Source organism: Fukomys damarensis, unplaced genomic scaffold, assembly GCF_012274545.1.
Source record: "Fukomys damarensis isolate Sample0158 unplaced genomic scaffold, DMR_v1.0_HiC HiC_scaffold_21, whole genome shotgun sequence".
NCBI classification, from domain to species: domain Eukaryota; kingdom Metazoa; phylum Chordata; class Mammalia; order Rodentia; family Bathyergidae; genus Fukomys; species Fukomys damarensis.
This window is the reverse complement of record NW_022900933.1, coordinates 19097541-19117564: the sequence shown is the minus strand read 5'-3', so window position 1 is coordinate 19117564 and position 20024 is coordinate 19097541. Positions and strand designations below refer to the sequence as shown.

Below are 20024 nucleotides of genomic sequence, written 5' to 3'. Positions count from 1 at the left end.
TTTTTTTTTTTTTTTAGACAAGGTCGCCCTTTGTAGTGCAAGCTGGCCTGGAAATGATTGTATATTCCGGGTAGGCCTCGAACTCCAAGCAGTCCTCCTGCCTCAGCCTCCTCTGAGTGCTGGGATTATGGGCATGTGTCAGCACCCTCAGTTTATACAATTTGAAAATGGTAAATTTGTCTGATCACGGAGCAATACCGTGTTTTCTTTCTGTCACTAAGAAGGAAGTGTAGAGGATGTTAGAAGTGGAACTTGTGTCAGAAAAGCAAGGAAACACACCATCAGGGTTGGCTTATGTTGAAATTAATAATAATGTAACATCATTTTTTCATGACTGCTGGAAGAAGATGCCAGATCCCTGGGTTAGAGGCAAAGGACTTTTTACAGGAGGCAGGATGAGTATCAGCATGTTGGACTCAGTAGTCATCCCCTAGCCCCAGGTCTCACTGGGCTCAAATGGATCATTACACACCAAGGGACTTGCATCGAAGCAGAGGAGTGACAAGCTTGGGGAATCTATTATTTTATCAACAACACTAAACAAGCCTTCTTGTCCTGGGAGGAGACATTTCCTCACTGTCAAGGTGGCTTGCTGCAAATATAATTCTGAGAAATAGCCCAGAGAAAATGCAGGCAGAGCCTTGCATTCTTAGCATACTCAACAAGTTTTATGGATACAAAAGGCATTGTTGGAGGTCCTTCTCTCCTAACTGTATTTCTCACTCCTCGATCTTGCACTAACTTGGCTTCTGGCAGATTTCCATGTGAATGTGCAACTCCATTGGCTATTCTGGTTAGTCTGACAATAGACACAGGGGCCAAATCTGTTCAGTTTGTCTCATATGACATGTAATTAATGCTTCTATCAAATGGACTCAGAGCAACAGTAGGCCAACCTTTGGCATTTACCTCAACTGGATCCTGGGTTCAGCCAACTGTAAATAAGTCCTGGGGAGCCAAATGAATCTTATATCAGACAACAGGGATGTACTTTATTATCTGTTATGACCTGTGCACAGTTGGAAGTTGTTGTGAATGTCATTGGGCACATCAAAATACCTCAAGACTAGACATCTCCACATGAGTTTTTCTGTTTTGTTTTTTTGTACTGGGGATCAAACTCAGGACCTTGCACTTGCCAGGCAGGCAGAAAATCCCTGGCCCTGCTTTTCTTATTATGATGACACACTCAGCTTCAGTTGTCGCCTGACTGACTGAGGTGTACCATTGAACCTTTTGCCAGGATTTGGTGCTGAACCTAGGGGGAAACAGAGCATGATTTGTTTCCTTCTGTATCTCCCCAAATCTAAGGTGTTTCCTCTTCAAGTGCTGGTATTGCTTCTTTCCTATCACTGGCACATAGTGTGTCCTATATCTTCACGTTTTCTTTGGTTGTCCTCCACTAATATCCAGGCGTTTTTGCCAGAATTCTTCATTGCTAGAAAATTGAAAGAAGCCCATTATGTCTTTTGCCTGACACCTGTGGGCAACTGTGGGGAGCCTTGAAAAGCAGTGTAATCAACATAGTAGTTATTATGTTTATGCTAGAGTCTAGGACCATGCCACTCTAATAAGACAGACCAGGTAACTGAACTAGAAATTAAGTTTGAGTTCTATGGACCCTTCCCTGCTCTTCCTAGCTCATCTACGGTTTCTCTAAGGGGGAAGAAAAACAATTCATGCTTGGGAAAATCTGTTTTTGAAAATAAATATATAATTCTGCACTGCTTTTTCTGAACATTACCTGGTTGGTGGCTAAGAGAAGATGAATCGTCCTAAGTGTGATCACATTAGGTGATGATACTGCTTTATTAGGGCATGTAGACCAGGAGGAGGTGACGTAGGTGGGGTTAGAATTCATTTTGAGCTGATTTCTGAGAAGACTACTCAATGGTTGACCGTATCAGATGCCTGTGGATGATATGGAGCATGCAGTGTGCATTGGCCCATTGTTGGGGGCCAGTGAGACAAAAAGGTGTACCATTGCCAATCTATAGGTGGTTTGGAAGTCTGGAAAACTTAACAGTTTAGTTCCAAGGGCCACAATGGGATATCCAAAGTCAGATGACTGGACTGGACCAGCGACATCAGTGTAATCTGAAGAAATACCAGCACTGAGGTACCAGTGAAAACTCCAGAGTTTAGAACAAAATTATAATATAGTTATTTTCTTGGAGCCAATTGGATCAGTTCCTCATGCAGTGTTTCTTCGTTTATCACAAAGACAAGCATGCCAAGTTTGGGCAGGAGTCTCATATGTGGCGGTGCTTGAAATCTAATGTATTAGATTTACTTCTCATAAAATAACGTGCAACAGGAATGCATTGCTTTTTTGAGGCACGGTCTCACTGTGTAGTTCAGGTTGGCCTTGAAGTGACTATGTGACTTCAGAAACCTATGATCCTTTACTTTGTGTGCAGTCCATGATGGTGGATACATTTCTACACCTGGAAGGTTGATAAATCCAAGTGGCTCTGGCAGCAGTGTGGGTGGTACAGGCCTGATTAGCAGTTAATGGCTCTCTCTGCAGTCCTTTGTGCCTTTGGTAACCCTGTGCCTAGGAAATCCTTCCCCTGTGGGATTGAGTAGAGTGGGGACATTGCTCTACCTTTAATCATCATACTCTTTGAAGAAGCTGAGATAGTAGAGGGGAAGGGATCAGGATACATGAAAGGACAGAATGGCTCTAACCCAGGATGCAAGACACATTTACTTTTGTCTAACACACAGCTAATTCAAGGATCTTTCATTTTAATCAGAATTCTGTATTTGAGTCTACAGAGTTTGTTCATATGTGTTATCTGAGTTGGTGCCACGGCCTCCGTGGCTGAACGGTCCATGGAGTGAGAAACAATGGTGGGAGAGGAAGGAAAAATAAAGACAGAGAAGCAAAGGAAACAAAGAGAAACAAAGCTGGGGCCAGTTGGGGCTCCTCATCCAGATAAGAGAAGACCACCAGGCATCTGCAACACCTTTATTTATAGTGGTAGAGATAAGGGAAGTGCAGGGGGAGGTAAAAAGGGCTGTTCTGTAACTGGAGCCTAGAGAGTAGTGAGCATCGATATCATGCTTTGGTTTTATGGGGAATGGATGGGAAGACCTCTTCTCAGCCAGGTCCTGCTCCACCTCGCCCTCTTGTTGCCTCTTCTCCCATGGGGCCCTTCCTCATTTGAGGGAGGGGGTGAGTTAGGCCTGGCCATAGTGATCTACAGTACAGCGCTCCCAGCAAGTTGATCCCTAATACCTTCTTGGGAGGGGGGCATAGCAAATACTGTTATTGTCTGTGTCATGTAGATGAAAAAAGAAGACTGGAGGGAGCAAGTGATTTTGTCACATCATACCATCAATAAGAGGTGGAGCTGGTACTGCTACTTTCCACCAATCTTTTGTCACACAGCTGTGAAGTTATTTCTCTCTGGTGTCACCGTGTCTCTGTCCTGAGGACAGCCAGAGTACTTAGCAGATATAGAAATAGATTTACTTTTCTGCCTGTCTCTCCTGGGCACACTGAATTAAAACACTTGCACAAATACACACATAAACATACCCTTATTCATTTTTGGGAAAAGTGTGTTCTGCCCCTTATGTGGTAGTTTGGTAGTAACTGCTCATGGAAGCTGACCTGGGGATGGATGGTCAGTAGCTGCAAGGACAAACAGAAATGGCCAGCCTCTGCAGGATGACTTGAATGCCTTCCTAAAGCCTTCATGTAGGGTGTGAAAAGGTTTGTATGGCTATGTAGATCAAGGCTTTATGTTGTGCTTGAAATCTAATATATTAGATTCACTTCTCATAAAATAACGTGCAACAAGAATGCATTGGTTTTTTTTTTGAGCCAGGGTCTCACTCTGTAGTTCAGGTTGGCCTTGAAGTCACTATGTAGCCAGACTGGCCTCAAACTTGTGGCAATCCTCCTGCCTCAGCCTCCTGAAGCTGCACTGCCATGCAGCCAAGAATGTATTTTAGACATGTTCCTAACTTAGGGAGAAGACCCTCAATTTTATTTATTTATTTATTTATTTATTTATTTATTTATTTATTTATTTATTTATTTATTTATTGGTACCAGGGATCAAACTCAGGACCTTGTACTGGGGAGGCAGGCAGCAGCACCACTAGACTGGCCTCAAACTTGTGGCAATCCTCCTGCCTCAGCCTCCTGAAGCTGCACTGCCATGCAGCCAAGAATGTATTTTAGACATGTTCCTAACTTAGGGAGAAGACCCTCAATTTTATTTATTTATTTATTTATTTATTTATTTATTTATTTATTTATTTATTTATTTATTTATTGGTACCAGGGATCAAACTCAGGACCTTGTACTGGGGAGGCAGGCAGCAGCACCACTGAGCTAAATCCCCAGCTCCAGACCCTCAATTTTTATATATTGGTTAGTTCATCATAATAAGGTCAGTCAGATCACACATATCAGGTTATTCATCACAAGGTTGATGAGCAAAATGAGATTCCAGTGCAGGCATGGTTGAAAGGCCCTTCTGCCTAATATCCCAACAGTGTAGTGATGTTCATTCTAATTACAAACAGACTCAGAGTTAAAAGGTCATAGACTTGGAAGAGCACTCTTATTACAAACCTTTCTATGTTTCAGGAAGACACTGCCATTTCAGAAATAGTAGATAGAAACTTGAGATGCAGAATAAGTGTGTATTTAATTTAAATTTATGGTAACTGCTTGGTAAATACTTGCTAACCTTTCTCATCCATCCAAATGAAGGTAGATAACTGGATTAATGTTTTGCTTCCTCAAATCATTTGTGTCAAAAGCAGTTTTAATCCAAACTTTGTCTGTAATCCTGGCACTCAGGAGGCTGAAGCAGGAGGGGTGCCGGGAGTTTAAGGCGAGCCTGAACTACATAGTGAGACCTGTCTCAAACCCACCCTCCAAAAAAAGACCTTTGTAATTAATTGCTTGAAATTCATAGCCTTTGGTCTTAACTACATTTTAACTATGCTTTATTAAAGTGTTTTGTTTTTCCTTTAGTTGGGATGAGACTCACTTTGGAAAAATGGGAAGTTACTATATCAACCGCACCTTTTTCTTTGACGTGCACCCACCTCTGGGAAAGGTGAGCAGTGTGGTAAACAACAGCTCTCATCTGGGAGGATGGCTCTTAAGTGATGGAGTCTGGTGTCAGTTTGGGATGTCATTTTTGAATTTAAGGATTCCCCTACAGAATTCTTCAGTACTTCAGACCAGCTGCTTTCAGAGAAAATCTTTGATGTTTTGGGGATGTTTCTCTCAGAAATGGAGAGAGGCCCATCAACTGATAGATGGATGAACAAAGGCAGTATATCCATACAGTAGCATATAGTCATAAAGAGGAATGAAGATCTGACACATTCTGCAGCATAGATGAACCAAGAAGCCAGACATAAAAAGTTACAGGTTATGTGATTGAACTATCCAGATTGGCAGATCCATGGACATACAGAGCAGATTCATGGTTGCCAGGGTCTGGGGGGAAAGATTAGGGACTGATTGCAGGTGGTGTGGGGTATCATCTTGGGGTGATGAAGTGTCCTAGAATTAAGTGATACTTGTACAGCCTTGTGCGTATACATAAAACTACTGATTATACACTTTTTCTGTTTTGTTTTGAGACAGGGATCTTGCTATGTAGTTCAAACTGGCCTTGAACTCAAAGTGATCCTCCTGCCTCGGCCTCCTGGAGTGCTGAGATTATAGGTGTGCACCACACTCCCAGTTTGAACACTTTAAAGTGGTGAATTTTATGTTACTGAAATGTGTCTCAGTTTAGAAGACTGAGTGGAATGTATTGCATAAAGCAGAAATGCTCAGAGGAGCTGACTAGCCAGAGTCTACCCCTCCTCCCAGCATACACATTGACCTACTCCTCTCACATTTTACAGTGAGAAATTCTACCAGTTACATTTCATTTTACATTCTTAAAAACAAGAACCTCTGAGAAAGCTAATGGATCAGCCCTGGCATTCATTCAAGCCTTTCTTCCTGACTGGAGACTGAGATCTTTGGCACCAAGAGGACAGGGATTTGCGTGTGAGGAGGTGGGGAGGTAATTGGAGCAAATGGTGCTTGGGATGAAGCAGAGGGTGCAGGGAAGCAGGGGTAGTGGTCTGTGACAGGTGGGCCTAGGGAAGCATGCAAGCACAGGCCAGGTACCAGGGAGATCTCTGTAGGTAGGAGGGGAAGATGAAGAGAAGTGGCCTGTTTGTTTGTGTGTTTTGGTACTGAGAACTAAGGGCTTCACCTTCAGCGACATCCCGTCCGCCACCCTTTGGTACTGGGGATCAAACTCAGGACCTTGCTCTTGTGAGGCAAGCATGGTGCCACTGAGCTAAACCCCTGGTCCACATCCCAGCCCTTTTAAAATTAATTTTTTAAGACAAGGTCTTGCTAAATTGCTACGTTGCCAGGATTAGCTTGAACTTAGTCCTCCTGCCTCAGTAGCCCAGAGTGCTAGGATTATAGGCGCATGTGCACTACCAAACACAGTATAAGTAGCCTGTTTTGAAATTGTTTCTGAGCCCAATAAAGAGAAGAACAATTACGCATTTTTTCACGTAAGGAGTCTCAGAACAACATAATAAAACATGTTCTGTTATAGCTCCATTTTGCAAATGGAATAACTGGCATTTCCCCCCGCTTTTCCTCTCTGGGGAGAAAACTCTGTATTCCTCTTCCTTATTTTCTTCTCTGCTCCATTTCCTGGCATGTAGCTTCCTGGTCACTTTTCTTTCTCTGTGACTTGGAATCTTATTTTCCAGTTTCCTAGGAATCAGTGTTTGCCCTTGACCTCCCCCAAGAGTGGTCGTGTTTTATTTCATAACAAATGAAGGAAGACTGTATGCAAGAACTCCTCACTGACCCTACCCTTCCAATTGTGGGGGCTTTTCCTCCCTAAGTGTTTATCTGTACTCTTTCCAAGAGCTGAGCCAGATCACAAGAGAGGCTTTGTCTCAAGCAAAGAGCTCTACAGGCAAAAGATTCTTTACTTGCAGCAGCTTCAGGAGAAAATGCCACATTGGTGTCTCCCTCTGTGGACAGTTGTCAAAAAAAGCCAGAGCCTGTGGCCACAGCTGAAGGGAAGGACAGAGGGATTTTTCCCAAAGGTCTCTCATGTTTTTGTTTGTTCTTTTCTCCTCAGATGCTGATAGGTCTTGCAGGCTACCTGAGTGGATACGATGGTACCTTTTTGTTCCAGAAGCCAGGGGACAAATACGAGCATCACAGCTACATGGGAATGAGAGGAGTAAGGCTTCCTGACCCGATATAGATTTGACGGAACCTAGGGGCACACTCGGTCAGAAATGTCATAGTCCATGGGCCAGGAATTTAGCTCAGTGACACTGTACCTGCTGCGCAAGTGCAAGGTACTGAGTTCGATCCTCGGTACTGCAAAAAAAAAAAAAAGGTCTTAAAGGTGCAAGATCCCAATGATGAATGTAACTGTATTGTATACTTAAAAAGTACCAGTAATCTCAACAAAAAAAAGGTCATAGTCCTTTTCTGCAGCTGCAGCAGGTCAGATACTACCTATCTCTGAGAAGCTTTTCTTAGGTTTCGATATCCCCACATCCTGTCTCCAGCTTCCTGCTTTTTGGCCTACAGAGGTTTCAAGCACACATAAAGAGTTTTCCAGTGTTATTTTAAGGGAGGCCATATGACCTCCCTAAATACACAGCTCTCTGGGAATCTTGAACCTGTACTTTAATGAAACCTTCGGGAAAATGACCTCCAGCCCAGAATTCTCAGAACAGTTTGATTTACAAGCCCCTTCCTTGAAGAGCTTATAGCATTTTAGATAAATGGCCCCATGTGCTTATTTGGGCTAATCAGTGGATAATTTACATGTTCATATCATGCCATATTAAATAAAGAGTGTCCCCTATCCTCAGGTTTTTAAGTGATTCTGTCTTCCATTGGCTTTTGAATACCACATAGCATGCATAATTATGTCTAGGCCCAATGCAATGTGAACTTGTTAGGGAAGTTGAAGCCAAACAACAGCCACATTCAGTCTTTTCATACTAAGGTACATTGGTTTCTGTTTACAAAAAAATGACAACCTGTGGGCCAGGATTTAGCTCAGTGGTTCTACCTCCTGCCTTGCAAGCTCAACGACCCAAGTTTGATCCCTCGTACCAAAACAAAAACAAAAGAAAGTGACAACCTAAATGTGAGAATTTCCCTTTTCTCTGGGCTTGCCTATTTACTGTTGATGGGAAGAGTGGAGAGATGGCAGAAGGCTGGTAATTTTTTTTTGGTGGTGGGTACCGGGGATTGAACTCAGGTCCTTGTGCTTGCAAGGCAGGGCACCGAACCGCTGAGCTAAATCCCTGACTAGAAGGCTGGTAATTTAAATCAGAATACATCCTGTAGATTAAATAGTGATTTCTGGTGTGATTGAAGAGAAAAACCAGGGGAGACAATATGAAAATAAGATTAGAATGCCTTAAAATGTGAAGAGACTTTCAAAGAGGTCTTTTTCAACTTATACCCTCACAAAGGGTACAAGATTAGATATAATTTAATGCTTGAAGTAGTAGTATAATCTGATGTTTGTCAAGTACTTCTGTGTATTAATAAACTTTTAGCCTATTCAATCTTCATAGGACAGCCTTGAGCTATTTTTCCCATTACCAAGATGGGAGCTGAGATAAAAGATGTGACTTTCTGAGGGTTACAACTAGCAGTGATGGGGCATCGTTCCACTTTCAGGCCAGTGCATGTATTGCTGCTCCACAGAAACACATATTGCTTGATTTGATTTGATTCGTCACTCTTACACCACCCTTTTCTTATTTATAGATACTCTAGGTGACTTTAGGGTCAGCAAAGACATATCTTTGTCAGGTCCTCCATCTTTAATTTGTACCAAGTCAGTTAGGTCCTTCATGCTTAGCTCTGCCTTACTTATTTAACAGCCTCTCTGTTCCTTCCATAGTTCTGTGCATTCCTTGGTTCCTGGCTGGTCCCCTTTGCCTACCTCATTGTATTGGATCTGTCCAAGTCCCTCCCAGCAGCACTGCTCACTGCCGCCCTTGTCACCTTTGGTAAGTTGTCTTCTCCTATGTATTTTTGGAAATGGACTGCTACACTGTGTGAGGATAGCTGGAAATCAGTACATTGAAGCTTCTCATCCAAGGCCTCAGTTCTTTATTAACATGAGGACCGGGTAAAATGTATTGTCAATCTCATTTTATTTCCATACTTAATACTTTGATGTAACAAGCATTTGTATTATTAGAGGGGAGAGTTTGCTACAGGTAATCCCAAGGAATATAATATCTTCATGTTTTCCACATTTGAGTTTGGAATGGATAATAAAAGAAATTGTGTGTGAGGGCACATGGGCATACAGTGAACGTGTGTGTGTGTGTGTGTGTGTGTGTGTGTGTGTGTGTTTGAAGGAAGCGTATCATTTTAATTTTGCTTCTCTGAGTTTAATACTAAGATTAGTTTGCGTTCCCCAAACTAATTACAACTGAATACAAGGGCAGATGCTGCAAAAGTAGCTGTGTAGCAGGAGATAGCAATGGGAACTTAAATATTTCCTGTAACTCCTCATACAGACAAGTGAGAATTGATTGTAGAAGTTGATCCTCTTGCTAGCCCTGATCTTCTGAAAGTGAATTCATAACCTCATGGAACTTAACATTTATAGAAGTCTGGCCCAGTTTAGGATGACATTTTAGAGATTGAGTTTGGCAGATATATTGCTTTATTGTGATGGATATATTGCAAGATTATAGATAGCGTCTCCCTGTAGAGGATGAGTGAGTTTTTCCCTTGTATCTTTAATTTTCCTCTGCACTTATTTATTTGTTTAGTCATTTGTTCATATTTTATATAAACACCTATTTTCTCAAGCACCTACCCTATGCCAGGATACTTTTATTGGCCTCAGAGGATACACTAATGAGACTGCTCTCATGGAACTTATCCTCAAGAGGGGTGTACAAGTAAGCTAGTACATTAATAAGTCTGCAGCATAATGTTTTAAACAGTAATGTGGGAAGTGAAGGGTGAGTAAGGGTGGAGTAAGGGAGATCAGTACTACTTTATGGCGGCATTAAGGAACTCCCTGAGAAGGTAGTTTTGAACAGAGACCTGAGTGAATCAAAGGATTAAACCATGCAGAGTTTGCGGGAAGAGCATTCAGCCGAAGGATCAGTGTGAGTAGTGCAAGGCTTAGTGGAATCAAGGAACTAGAAGGGTGGTATGGCAAGGGTGGAGTAAGTGAGACAGGTGTTTTGAGAGATGAGGTTGGGCAGGGTAGGAAGACCATGGAGGCTTTGGCAAGAATTGGCTGTCACAAGAATTTGTTAATCTGAGTAAGATGGGAAGACTTTAGAGGGTTTAAGCAAGAAAATAAGATTTAAGGTTTAAAAACTCACTCTGATACCTATAATGGGAAATAATCTCAACGGAGACATTGTATAAAATGATCATAGGTATATGTCATTTGTGGCTGCATAAGCAGGGTACGAATGAGGAAGAGACTTGCCTCGGGGCTGCACCGAGTGAATGACATGATTCTCTTTTGAGTTGGCCTAAAAGCCTGTTTAGGTGCTCACATACAAGTAACAAGGGGAACTGTTTTTTACTACCGGGTATTTGGTCTTAAGGGCTCCCTCTTTTGACTCTGCGGTTTGACCAGTGAGCTCATGTTTTTCAGACACAGGATGCCTCACTCTGTCCCAGTACATCCTTCTTGACCCCATCCTGATGTTCTTCATCATGGCTGCCATGCTGAGCATGGTCAAGTACAACTCCTGCGCTAACAGGTCAGAAGCCCCATGTGTGGGAGGGGAGAGTCAGAAACTGTGGCTGCCCTAGAAGTTCCACATGGCTAGAGCTGGGATGGGTTCGTAGAGGACCTGTGTAGAAGCTGACTTTAAAGTGAGCATTTGTTTGTTTGTTTGTTTGTTTGTTTTCATCTTTAATTGAGTTTATTGGTACATTTTAGGGATATAGTACAGTTACATTCATTGTTGGGATCTTGTACCTCTACATGACAAGTCTTGATTCTCATTTTTTCCCCTTACCCCTGCCCTCTGTTTGTTTTTTAATTTTATTTATTTATTTATTTATTACCAGGGAGAGAACTCAGGACCTTGCCCTTACAAGACAGGCGGTGGCACCACTGAGCTAAATCCCCAGCTGTTTGTTTTATTAGATTGTCTATTTTGTATAATAATAGATTTTTAAATGTTTTCATTTTTTGCTTTTTACATAACACTGAGAAAATGTCAGTTGTCTTTTTTAGAGTATCATTAGGCTTACAATGGGGGTCCAGTTACACAGGAATTTATAGATACTATGGAGAGGTCCTATTGACGTCCCTCACCCATGCTTTATAAGCAGGTGTCTCTCGGCACCAGTGCTGTTTAGGAGATCTGGAACAATGTATCATTCACATTCTGCGTCCTAGAGGTGAGGACACCAGAGTAGACTCTGTCTAGGTATTACTTGTCTCCTGGCCCTTAGTGGTTGCCTCCAGTCTTGATCTGCTAATGAGTGGTTCATATGAGCCCAGAGGATCCTTCCAGGCCCCGGTCAATTTTAAAGCTTATCTGGAGTCTGCTCTGCTTCCAAAATAGTCTTTTCTGGATTATCCTTCTGCCTCTGAGAAGGTAAAACAGTAGGCTCAAAAGAACTGCCCCCCACACACATACCCAGGCTTTTCTAGAAATCAGCTGATTTCATCTATGGCCAAGCACCCAAGCTGGTGACTGCCAGCCCACTCAAGCTTTGGTTTTCTCTGCTTCTACCACATCTTTTTCTGTCTACTATCTCTTGAATGCATACTATGGGCCAGGTACTACACTAGGAACTAGAGGTTCAAAGGTGCTGAGGTGTTGGCTTTAAGGAATTCCCGTTCTGGCAGCAGAGGCAGCCAGATCTACAAATCTGACTATAGTGTACTATTTACTATTCTAAAGATAGCAAAATGGTGCCAAATGTTAACCTTGGAGCTCATGTGGGGTTAGATCCATGCTCCACTGCTTCCCAGCTACATTACTCAGTTTCCGCATGTGTAAAAACATGATAATGATAAGTTCTACCTCATTGAGTCATGATGAAGATTGGAAGAGTTCACATGCATATAGTACTTGGAATGGTGCCCGACACATAGTAAGCACTAAATAAATACTGGTTTTGACATTTGTGTCCAGAAGTGACACAAAGGAGAGGGTTTAGTCTAGTGGACTTCTTACGATTTTCCTTTTGCTTCTATTTGATTGGTCACTAGTGAAGAATAAGCGTGCTGTATACCGTATGCCCTGTACTTAGCCAGGAACATCATGGACCCTCTCCTCAGAAAAATGTCCTAATCTCTCACACTGGCTAGCGTACAGTTTTAGGAGTTTCACAGACCACATCCTCTATGGAATCGTACCACTGTCCCCTGAGGTGAGTAACATTACCCTGAGGCACAGGACACAGCACAGCCTTCCTGAGTCAGAGGACTTCTGCCCTGTCCCATTGCTACTCCTGCTTTCTAGAGCTTGGCTCTAGCTGCCAAATTGAACTCTTGTCTTATTTGTTTCCAGGCCTTTCTCTGCCCCCTGGTGGTTCTGGCTCAGCCTGACTGGCATCAGTCTTGCTGGTGCTTTAGGGGTCAAGTTTGTTGGCCTCTTTATCATCCTCCAAGTGGGACTGAACACGATTGCAGACCTTTGGCACCTGTTTGGAGACCTCAGTCTTTCATTGGTGAGAACCCAAGTACTGGTTGAAATGTCTTTGCTTCCAGTGGCCTTTTCTTGGCTTCTGCCTTGGAGGGTGGAGTGGCTGTGTCCTGGGGTCCTAGCTGGGCTGAACCTGGCAGCCCTATGTAGACAGCCAGGCACAAAGGGAGCTGGCCTCGCCAAGGGCCGTATAAAGGGAGAGGATTAACTACTTTGGGATTCTCTTTTGGCACTTGTTTTCATTCCATCTTTTAAATATTCTGTAAACTACCTAGGTGAATCTGTTCAGCTGGGTTCATGCCAAATGTGTGGCAGACACTAACTGCATGAGACTAGGTAAAATAGATGAGATGACTTCTGAACTCACTTTCCTTTTTCTGACCTAGGGCTTCATATTTGGAGGCCAGTAAGGGCTTAGAGGTTTATTATAATGTTATTAGTTATAAAGGACTGATTTGGTGTCAGGCAATGTGCTAAATGCTTTACCTTCATTGTCACATTTAACCTTCATAACAATCCTGTGTGTGAGTAGTTGATTACAAATGAGGAAGTTGAGGCGTCTAGATCCTACAGGTGGTAAAACGGAGATCTGGGTCTCATACTAAGGCTGAGTAGAGGCTTCAACTCCTTTGCTTATGGTGCTTCTCCATCACCTCTGAACCAAACCCCCAGCACATGTATTCAGAAAAGATATGGAGGCCATCCACTACATGTGAGATGCTGGGAATGTACAGATGAATAAAACATGGTTCCTGCCCTCTGGAGTGCATGGAGAAAGAAAATGAGTAAGCAGGCGATTATAATCCAGCTCTGTGACAGGGTAGAGGGGGGCACTCCACGAGGCCTGAAGTAAGGCAGGACAGAGTTGGCCATGTGATGGTAGGGCTGCACAGTGCCGGAAGGCGTTGGGAAAGTACAGGGAGTTCAGTGTGGCTGAACATGCAGGGCACTAGTGAACAGTACCTGAGGCGTATTCAAGGTTCTGTGACCGTCCTCAGTGCAGGGCCTGGAGAGGCAGCAGAGGGCTGGTGCATGTCAGTGCTTGAGTGGGAGTGTGTGTGTGGGGGGTATTACAGAAAGAAAGGCTTAGGGTTTCCACATATTCTCTCCTGTTAATTATTTTCATGATTAGGATTTATGTAGAAGAACATAATAACACCAAAGTTACAAAGAATGACAGGGCCCATGTGCCCACCACCCCATGCTGGCCTCCGTTTGCAGGTCACTGTGGGAAAACACCTGGTGGCTCGTGTCCTGTGCCTCATAGTACTGCCTCTGGTGCTCTACATGGCTATTTTTGCTGTTCACATCATGGTGCTGAATAAAAGGTACAGCCAGAATTTCCCATTGTCTTGCTCTGCTCTCCCTCTGGCTCCTAAGCCCATGGATGGACTGTGTGATTTGCTGAGTCTGTGGCGTGGGTAACAGAGGCAGGGGCATGAACTTTTTCCTCTTTCTTTCCCCTTTCATTCTATCATCTGAGTATCCCAAGAACTTAGAGAGGCCAGCACTTCACCCTGAAAAAAAGGAGAATTTCTTGGTAGCCAAACTGCCCCGAGTCCCTTGTCCTTAGTAAGGAGAAAGGCACCATAAAAGGGTGGGGTGGGAGTGGGGATAATAATAACTATAACACCAGCAGCAACAGCTCCCACTTAATGAGTACCTGCTAAGGAACAGTGTTCAGCATTTTGTATACATGATCTCATTTAATCATTTACCATTTGTTCTTTTGTTTTTTTAAACCTCCAATTTATGAATGAAGAGGCTAAACAAGGTTAGGTATATTGCCCAAGTCACCTAGCTAGCAAGTAGCTGAGTTGGGATTTGGACCCCATTTTCTACAACTCTGTCGCTCACTTCTGTCCCATAATACCACACTGCCATTCTGATTTTACTTCTTTTAAATTAACTGAGGGCGCCTGGGAAATCACAGTTTTCACTCCATTAACTTGACTCTCTTTTTCCTGTCCTCTTCGTACAGTGGTCCTGGTGATGGTTTCTTCAGTTCTGCCTTCCAGGCCCGGCTTTCAGGAAACAACCTTCACAATGCTTCCATCCCCGAACGTGAGTGTTCTGGGCCTCCACACAGAGTATGGGAATTGAATCAGAAGAGACAAATCTGATTGGTGGAGTTACTTTAGCATGTAGGTGGCAGAGTGTGAGAAAGACCCAGAATTCTGGTAAGAAATCTCAAGAGCAAATCAGGTCAGTATAGAGAAGACGTCTTGAGCAATAAGCTTTTTGAACTTTTCTTTTCTTTTCTTTTTGGTACTGGGGATTGAACTCAGGACCTTGTGCTTGCGAGGCAGGCATGGTGCCACTGAGCTAAATCCGCAGCCCCCAGAAGAACTTTTCTTTTGTGGCTCCCAAAGCCAGCTCTGTGATGAGAGAGAGAGAATCCAGTGATAGAGCAGGGCTCACTAGGAACAGTGGTCAGCTTCCACTGCAGTGTTCTGAGATGCCATCAATTCGCTTGTTCACAAACAGTAATCGGTAGAGTCTGGTGTAGAGGATCCCCAGGCTGTGTGACCACTGGTGTTAAGCACAGAAAAGAGAACACAGCACCAGGGATTGAAGAGAGAGGTCACTGCTGTGGGCGGTTGGAGGGATCAGAGGTACATGCAGTGGGTTGCCTTGGAGACAGGCTCTGAAAGATGGGTAGATTTGAGGAAGTAGAGAGTAGAGAAGAGTGTAACTGAGCAGAAGGGATGGTGTGGAAGCTGCAGAAAGATGCTAAACTATAAGTTTGAGGAGATAGTTTGGGCCTAGCCAATGAGAGTCTGAGATTTAGAGACATGGTGAAGGTTTTTGAGCAGGCAGGTGTCCAGGAAGACTGCAGCAGGGTGATGACATCTCTGGAGGAGTGTAGGATGGCTGGGGAGGGGACAGGATCAGGGGTAGAAGACATCCCCTGGGAAGCAATTGTAGAGATGAGCTGGGCCTGGTGACAGCAGCCACCCAGGCGAGGCAAATGGGTACATGCAGGGGAGATGGGACATGGAAGGAAGAAAAAATATGTCACAGAGGACTTGTGTGCAGGTGACCATTTCACGGTGGCAGGGGGCACATATTACTCATTTTAGTCTCTCCAGTGCCTTGAACAACACCAGAACATGGTGGGCCCTCCAGGACAGTGACAGGAATGAGACTTAGGAAAGTAGGAGAAGTTGGTTCGGAAGGGCAGATACTGAGTTCCACAGAAGAGAGGCTGACTTTGAGCTGAAAGCTATGCAGGGGAGCCAGTAGGGTTGGGGCTGATGCTTCCAGGGAGCCAAGTAAAAGGGAAATTGATACTGTGGGAGCGTCTAGGAAGAGGGAAAGAGCGGGGCTGAGGTCAGCTCGTTGGTGAGTGCCAGAGGGAAAAGAGTGAGGGAAGCAGGCTGCAGATGAGCAGTGTGTGGGAAGCAGTAGGGCCACGAAAGGGGAACAGAGAGCATTTGAAGAAATAAGATCATGAGCATGCACCTACGGGTACTTCCTGCATGAGAACTGAGAAAAATCAAGCTGTAGAGTTTATGAATTCCTCCTTGCTATTTAAGAGCTCACTGTGATCATCATCAAAAAGTCACCATCTTTTTGCTCCTTGGGAGAGAATTTGTCCAACCCTGCCCTGGGCTCCTGCCACGTCACACATTGTTGCTCCTTTGCTGGAGCACTTGCTCATTGCCCTGTAGCTGTCAGTGTGAGAAGCTGCTTTCGCTTTAGATAGGGATCTTCCAGGGCTGCAGGCCTGCCTCCTCTGCCTTTGGACCCACCTCTTGTGTAGCTGATGCGTTATGTTGGTCTGTGGTACACCTGATGGCGGACCAAGAGACCTGTGTCGATGCAGTGGTAAATGGCAGGGCAGCCATACCACAAGGGATGGAGAAGAGGGATGATAGTAAGGAAAAGAGGCTGCTTAATAACCAAGGCCTGCAGAAGGAAAGGATGCACTTTGGAGAAGTGGTTTACCCATATATGTTTTTATTTAATTCACAGTAAAAAGGGGGAAAAACATATCTTAAAACAGTTATTTCATATAGTACTAAATTCAAAAGGCACAAAGGAACACAGAGAGAAAAGTCTGTTATAACAGTTCAGTATATTAGTATATTGTAGAGAACGGTCTGGATGAAGCACAAAATGCTTTCTTTGTATTCCATTGTATACATGGACAGACCTTGACTGAGGGACCAGGCTGTTTATAATCTTTTGCTGATATAAATATGCTTTGATAAGAACAGTGTAAACGCACAGCTTTTTCTGAAGTCCTCAGGAGTGACTGGAACAGGAGATGCTGCAGGCGAGACCTGGTGGGGAGCTCTCTCTTAAGTTGGTCCAGTTGAAGTGAGAAGGCTTCTCCTGCTTCAAAGAGTCCCGTGGCAAATGGAGTCCTGTAGAGGGTTCCTGGGTCCTGTGGCTTTGGTTTTTGGCCACTCGTCTCTCTGCTCTTTCCCTTCCTTTCAGATCTGGCTTATGGCTCTGTAATCACAGTGAAGAACTTCCGGATGGCCATTGGCTATCTGCACTCCCACAGACACCTCTACCCTGAGGGCATTGGTGCCCGTCAACAACAGGTTAGTGGGCATTTTGTGCACTGTTGCAGTGATGCTGAATGTTTGCTGTGACCGAACCTGCGTTCTCTTTCTTGCTTCTCCTTTGCTTGTGCTGTTTTCCCTACTTGAAGCATTCTTCTCGTTCCTACATGATTCTCTCCTTTCCTCTGATTAACCCCACCTTCTTCAGTCTTCGGTTTATGTGTTCTTCCCTGTCCACAATTCTACCTCTCCCAGTAGTGGGTTAGGTGTTCCTCTTAGGAGAGCTTTCTCTGTGCCGCTCCATACCTATACATTCATAGGGAATGTGATGGTTTACTTCTTTCTACCTTTTTGCTACTTGATTGTTCACTCTTGGAAGTCTGAAATGCCTGGCGTGGAGTGGGTGAGATATCTAGTATTGTAATTATGAACACAGTCTCAGGAACCAGACGAGATCACTGGGATTTGAATCCTGGTTCCATGTGAAGCATGACTTTGGATAAATTTCTTTATCTGTCTACATGGTATTCTCTTCACTAGGGGAAATAAATAGTACTACTCTCTGTGATAAGGTGATGGTGAGGATTGAATGAGATAATATAAGCAAAGTGCACATGTGAGGGTTAGCCACAGTATTAACTGAATAAAGAGTGGGCGTGTCCATGTTAGGGAGTGTTAGTTTTGGCTATGGTAGGCGGTGCCCGAAAGAGACAAGCAGGGTGCTGGAGCGCTTGGTGGGCCCCGGCTGGGGAGGAACCTGTGTTATAGAAGACATTGGGAAGGCATGAAAGTTATTAAGAGATAGTCCCTATGTATAATAGACAATGTGAAATAAGAAGTTGTTCAAAAGATCGGGAGAAATAAACGGGAGAGGGAAAGGAAGGAAGGAAAAAGAAAAAAATGAGAAAAGAAGGAAAAAATGGAAATGGGGCTTTTATAAATGAGAAGAGGGGTTGAAGGGAGGGGAAGGGGATGGGGAAAAAAGGAGTCAAGATACGTCATGTACAGGTACAAATTCCCTGTGATGGATGTGATCATTATGGATGTCTAAATTGTACCAATAAAATTAAATTTTTTAAAATTATTAAGCAATGACAAGAATGGTTACATTTAAAGCTGGGCTTGGTGGTTCACACCTGTAATCCCAGCACTCGGGGAGCTGAGGTAGGTAGGAGTAGTGCACTGAGTTCAAGGTGAGCCTGAGCTACTTAGTGAGTTCGAGGCCAGTAGGGACTACATAGCAAGACCCAGTCTCCCCAAAAAAATGGTTAGATTTAGAAAGACAGTTCCAGTGGGAGTGGAATAAATTGCAAAGAGCTAGATTTGTAGTCAGTATTTATGACAAAGGATAGGGAGTACAGGCAAAGATTGTGTGGATAGAGGAAGGGATTGATTCAGGAAACTTTCACAAGTGTAATAGCAGGGCCAGATTAAAGATCAGTAGCAAGAAGAACTGTGCCAAAGGGTGTAGTTTGGATGTCAAGATGTATCATCACGGTAATGGTGTTTCACCATACAGATATGGAGGAGGAATAACTTTGGAGATGGGAGGAGAGAGTGAGGCTTTGTGTATTTAAGAGCTTGTCTCAGGAGAGATCGGAGTGTGTAGCATGTGGGTGTAGCTCACAGGGAATGGATGGCACTGCCCAGAGAGGCCTTGCAGGTGCAGATGCAGGAGGGCCTTTGAGGGAACCCTGGATACACCAGCATATACAGCAGAATCTAGAGCTACTTGGTGGAGCCTATAGAAAAGACAAGAAGGAAGAGGTGAATTGGAGGGAGAGTGTAAGGGGAGCGAGGGTCTCTGGAAGTAGGTGGTCAACACGTGGTGCTATGGTGTCCTCAGAGGTTGAGGTCTGAGAGGTTTGTGAAGCCATAAGGGGGAAGTTACAGGTGCTGTGGAGCAAGTGGGAGGTGAGCAAGAGCCGTTGTTCTGACTGGCTTGCAAATCAAGTTTCTCTCCTTACAAATTGACCAGTGTTTTTACTTTGCAAAAAGTTGTGCTATTCAAATGCTTTATTATCATTTCCTTTTTACTGGGGTTACTGGGGTGTTGACCCAAAGTATTGGACTTTAGTATCAATTTCTCTTCCTTGATGTTCTGTGTATCTCTAGCCAAGTGGGTTCTCAGCCCTGGCTGCACTTTATAATCAACTGAGAACTTTTATAACATTCTGACGCTTGGGCTGCACTACAGAGATTCTGACTGACTTGATCTAGGCTGGGGCCCATGCATCGTGGATTTTTGTTTTAGTTTTGGGCTCTCCAGATGATTTTATTGTACAGCCGGGAAACCACAGCCAACTGTTTCACAGTGACACTTTGCTGCAGGTATCAGGTACAAGGTAATAAAGTTACAGGTGTGGTGGCCAGGAAGACCTATGCAAAGTGAGAAAAAGGCCAAGTTCTAAAAGACACTAATTAAGCTCATGTTCTGCACTTGGAATTCATATGTGCAGGTGTGAAGGTGATGGTGCTGCAGAGAGAGTGTTGGGTCAAGGGATGGAAATGTCTTTGCTGAATCATCTGGCCTCAGTTGCTTTCTTCCTCTGCAAATTGAGGAAAGTGGACCAAATAACCTCCAATCACTTTCTTTGCTCTGCAGTTTAATGTCTTATTAATGTCTCTAGGTCTCGATATTAAATTTTTTTTAAAGAAGAAAGGTTTAATTTGGCTCACTTTAATGTTTTTAGAGCATAACATAAAGTAAAATTGGAAGATACAGAAAAATATAAAAAAGAAACAAATACTACATGTAATCTAGGATCTATTTTTTTTTTTTCCTAACCTAGGATTTTTTTTTTTTTTTT

At 43.6% G+C, this 20024-nt stretch overlaps 1 protein-coding gene across 2 annotated transcripts in view; it reads left to right on the top strand.

Moving 5' to 3' along the window:
- The window catches only part of Pomt2 (protein O-mannosyltransferase 2), a 43528-nt gene that overhangs the window by 5802 nt on the left and 17702 nt on the right, over positions 1–20024 (top strand). For both annotated transcript variants that reach the window (XM_033766698.1, XM_010645570.3), the window contains 8 exons: positions 5004–5088; positions 7150–7254; positions 8950–9058; positions 10684–10792; positions 12563–12722; positions 13919–14025; positions 14679–14761; positions 17144–17253. In XM_033766698.1, coding sequence (XP_033622589.1) covers positions 5004–5088; positions 7150–7254; positions 8950–9058; positions 10684–10792; positions 12563–12722; positions 13919–14025; positions 14679–14761; positions 17144–17253 — 868 coding nt within the window. The remainder of the gene's footprint in view (positions 1–5003; positions 5089–7149; positions 7255–8949; positions 9059–10683; positions 10793–12562; positions 12723–13918; positions 14026–14678; positions 14762–17143; positions 17254–20024) is intronic.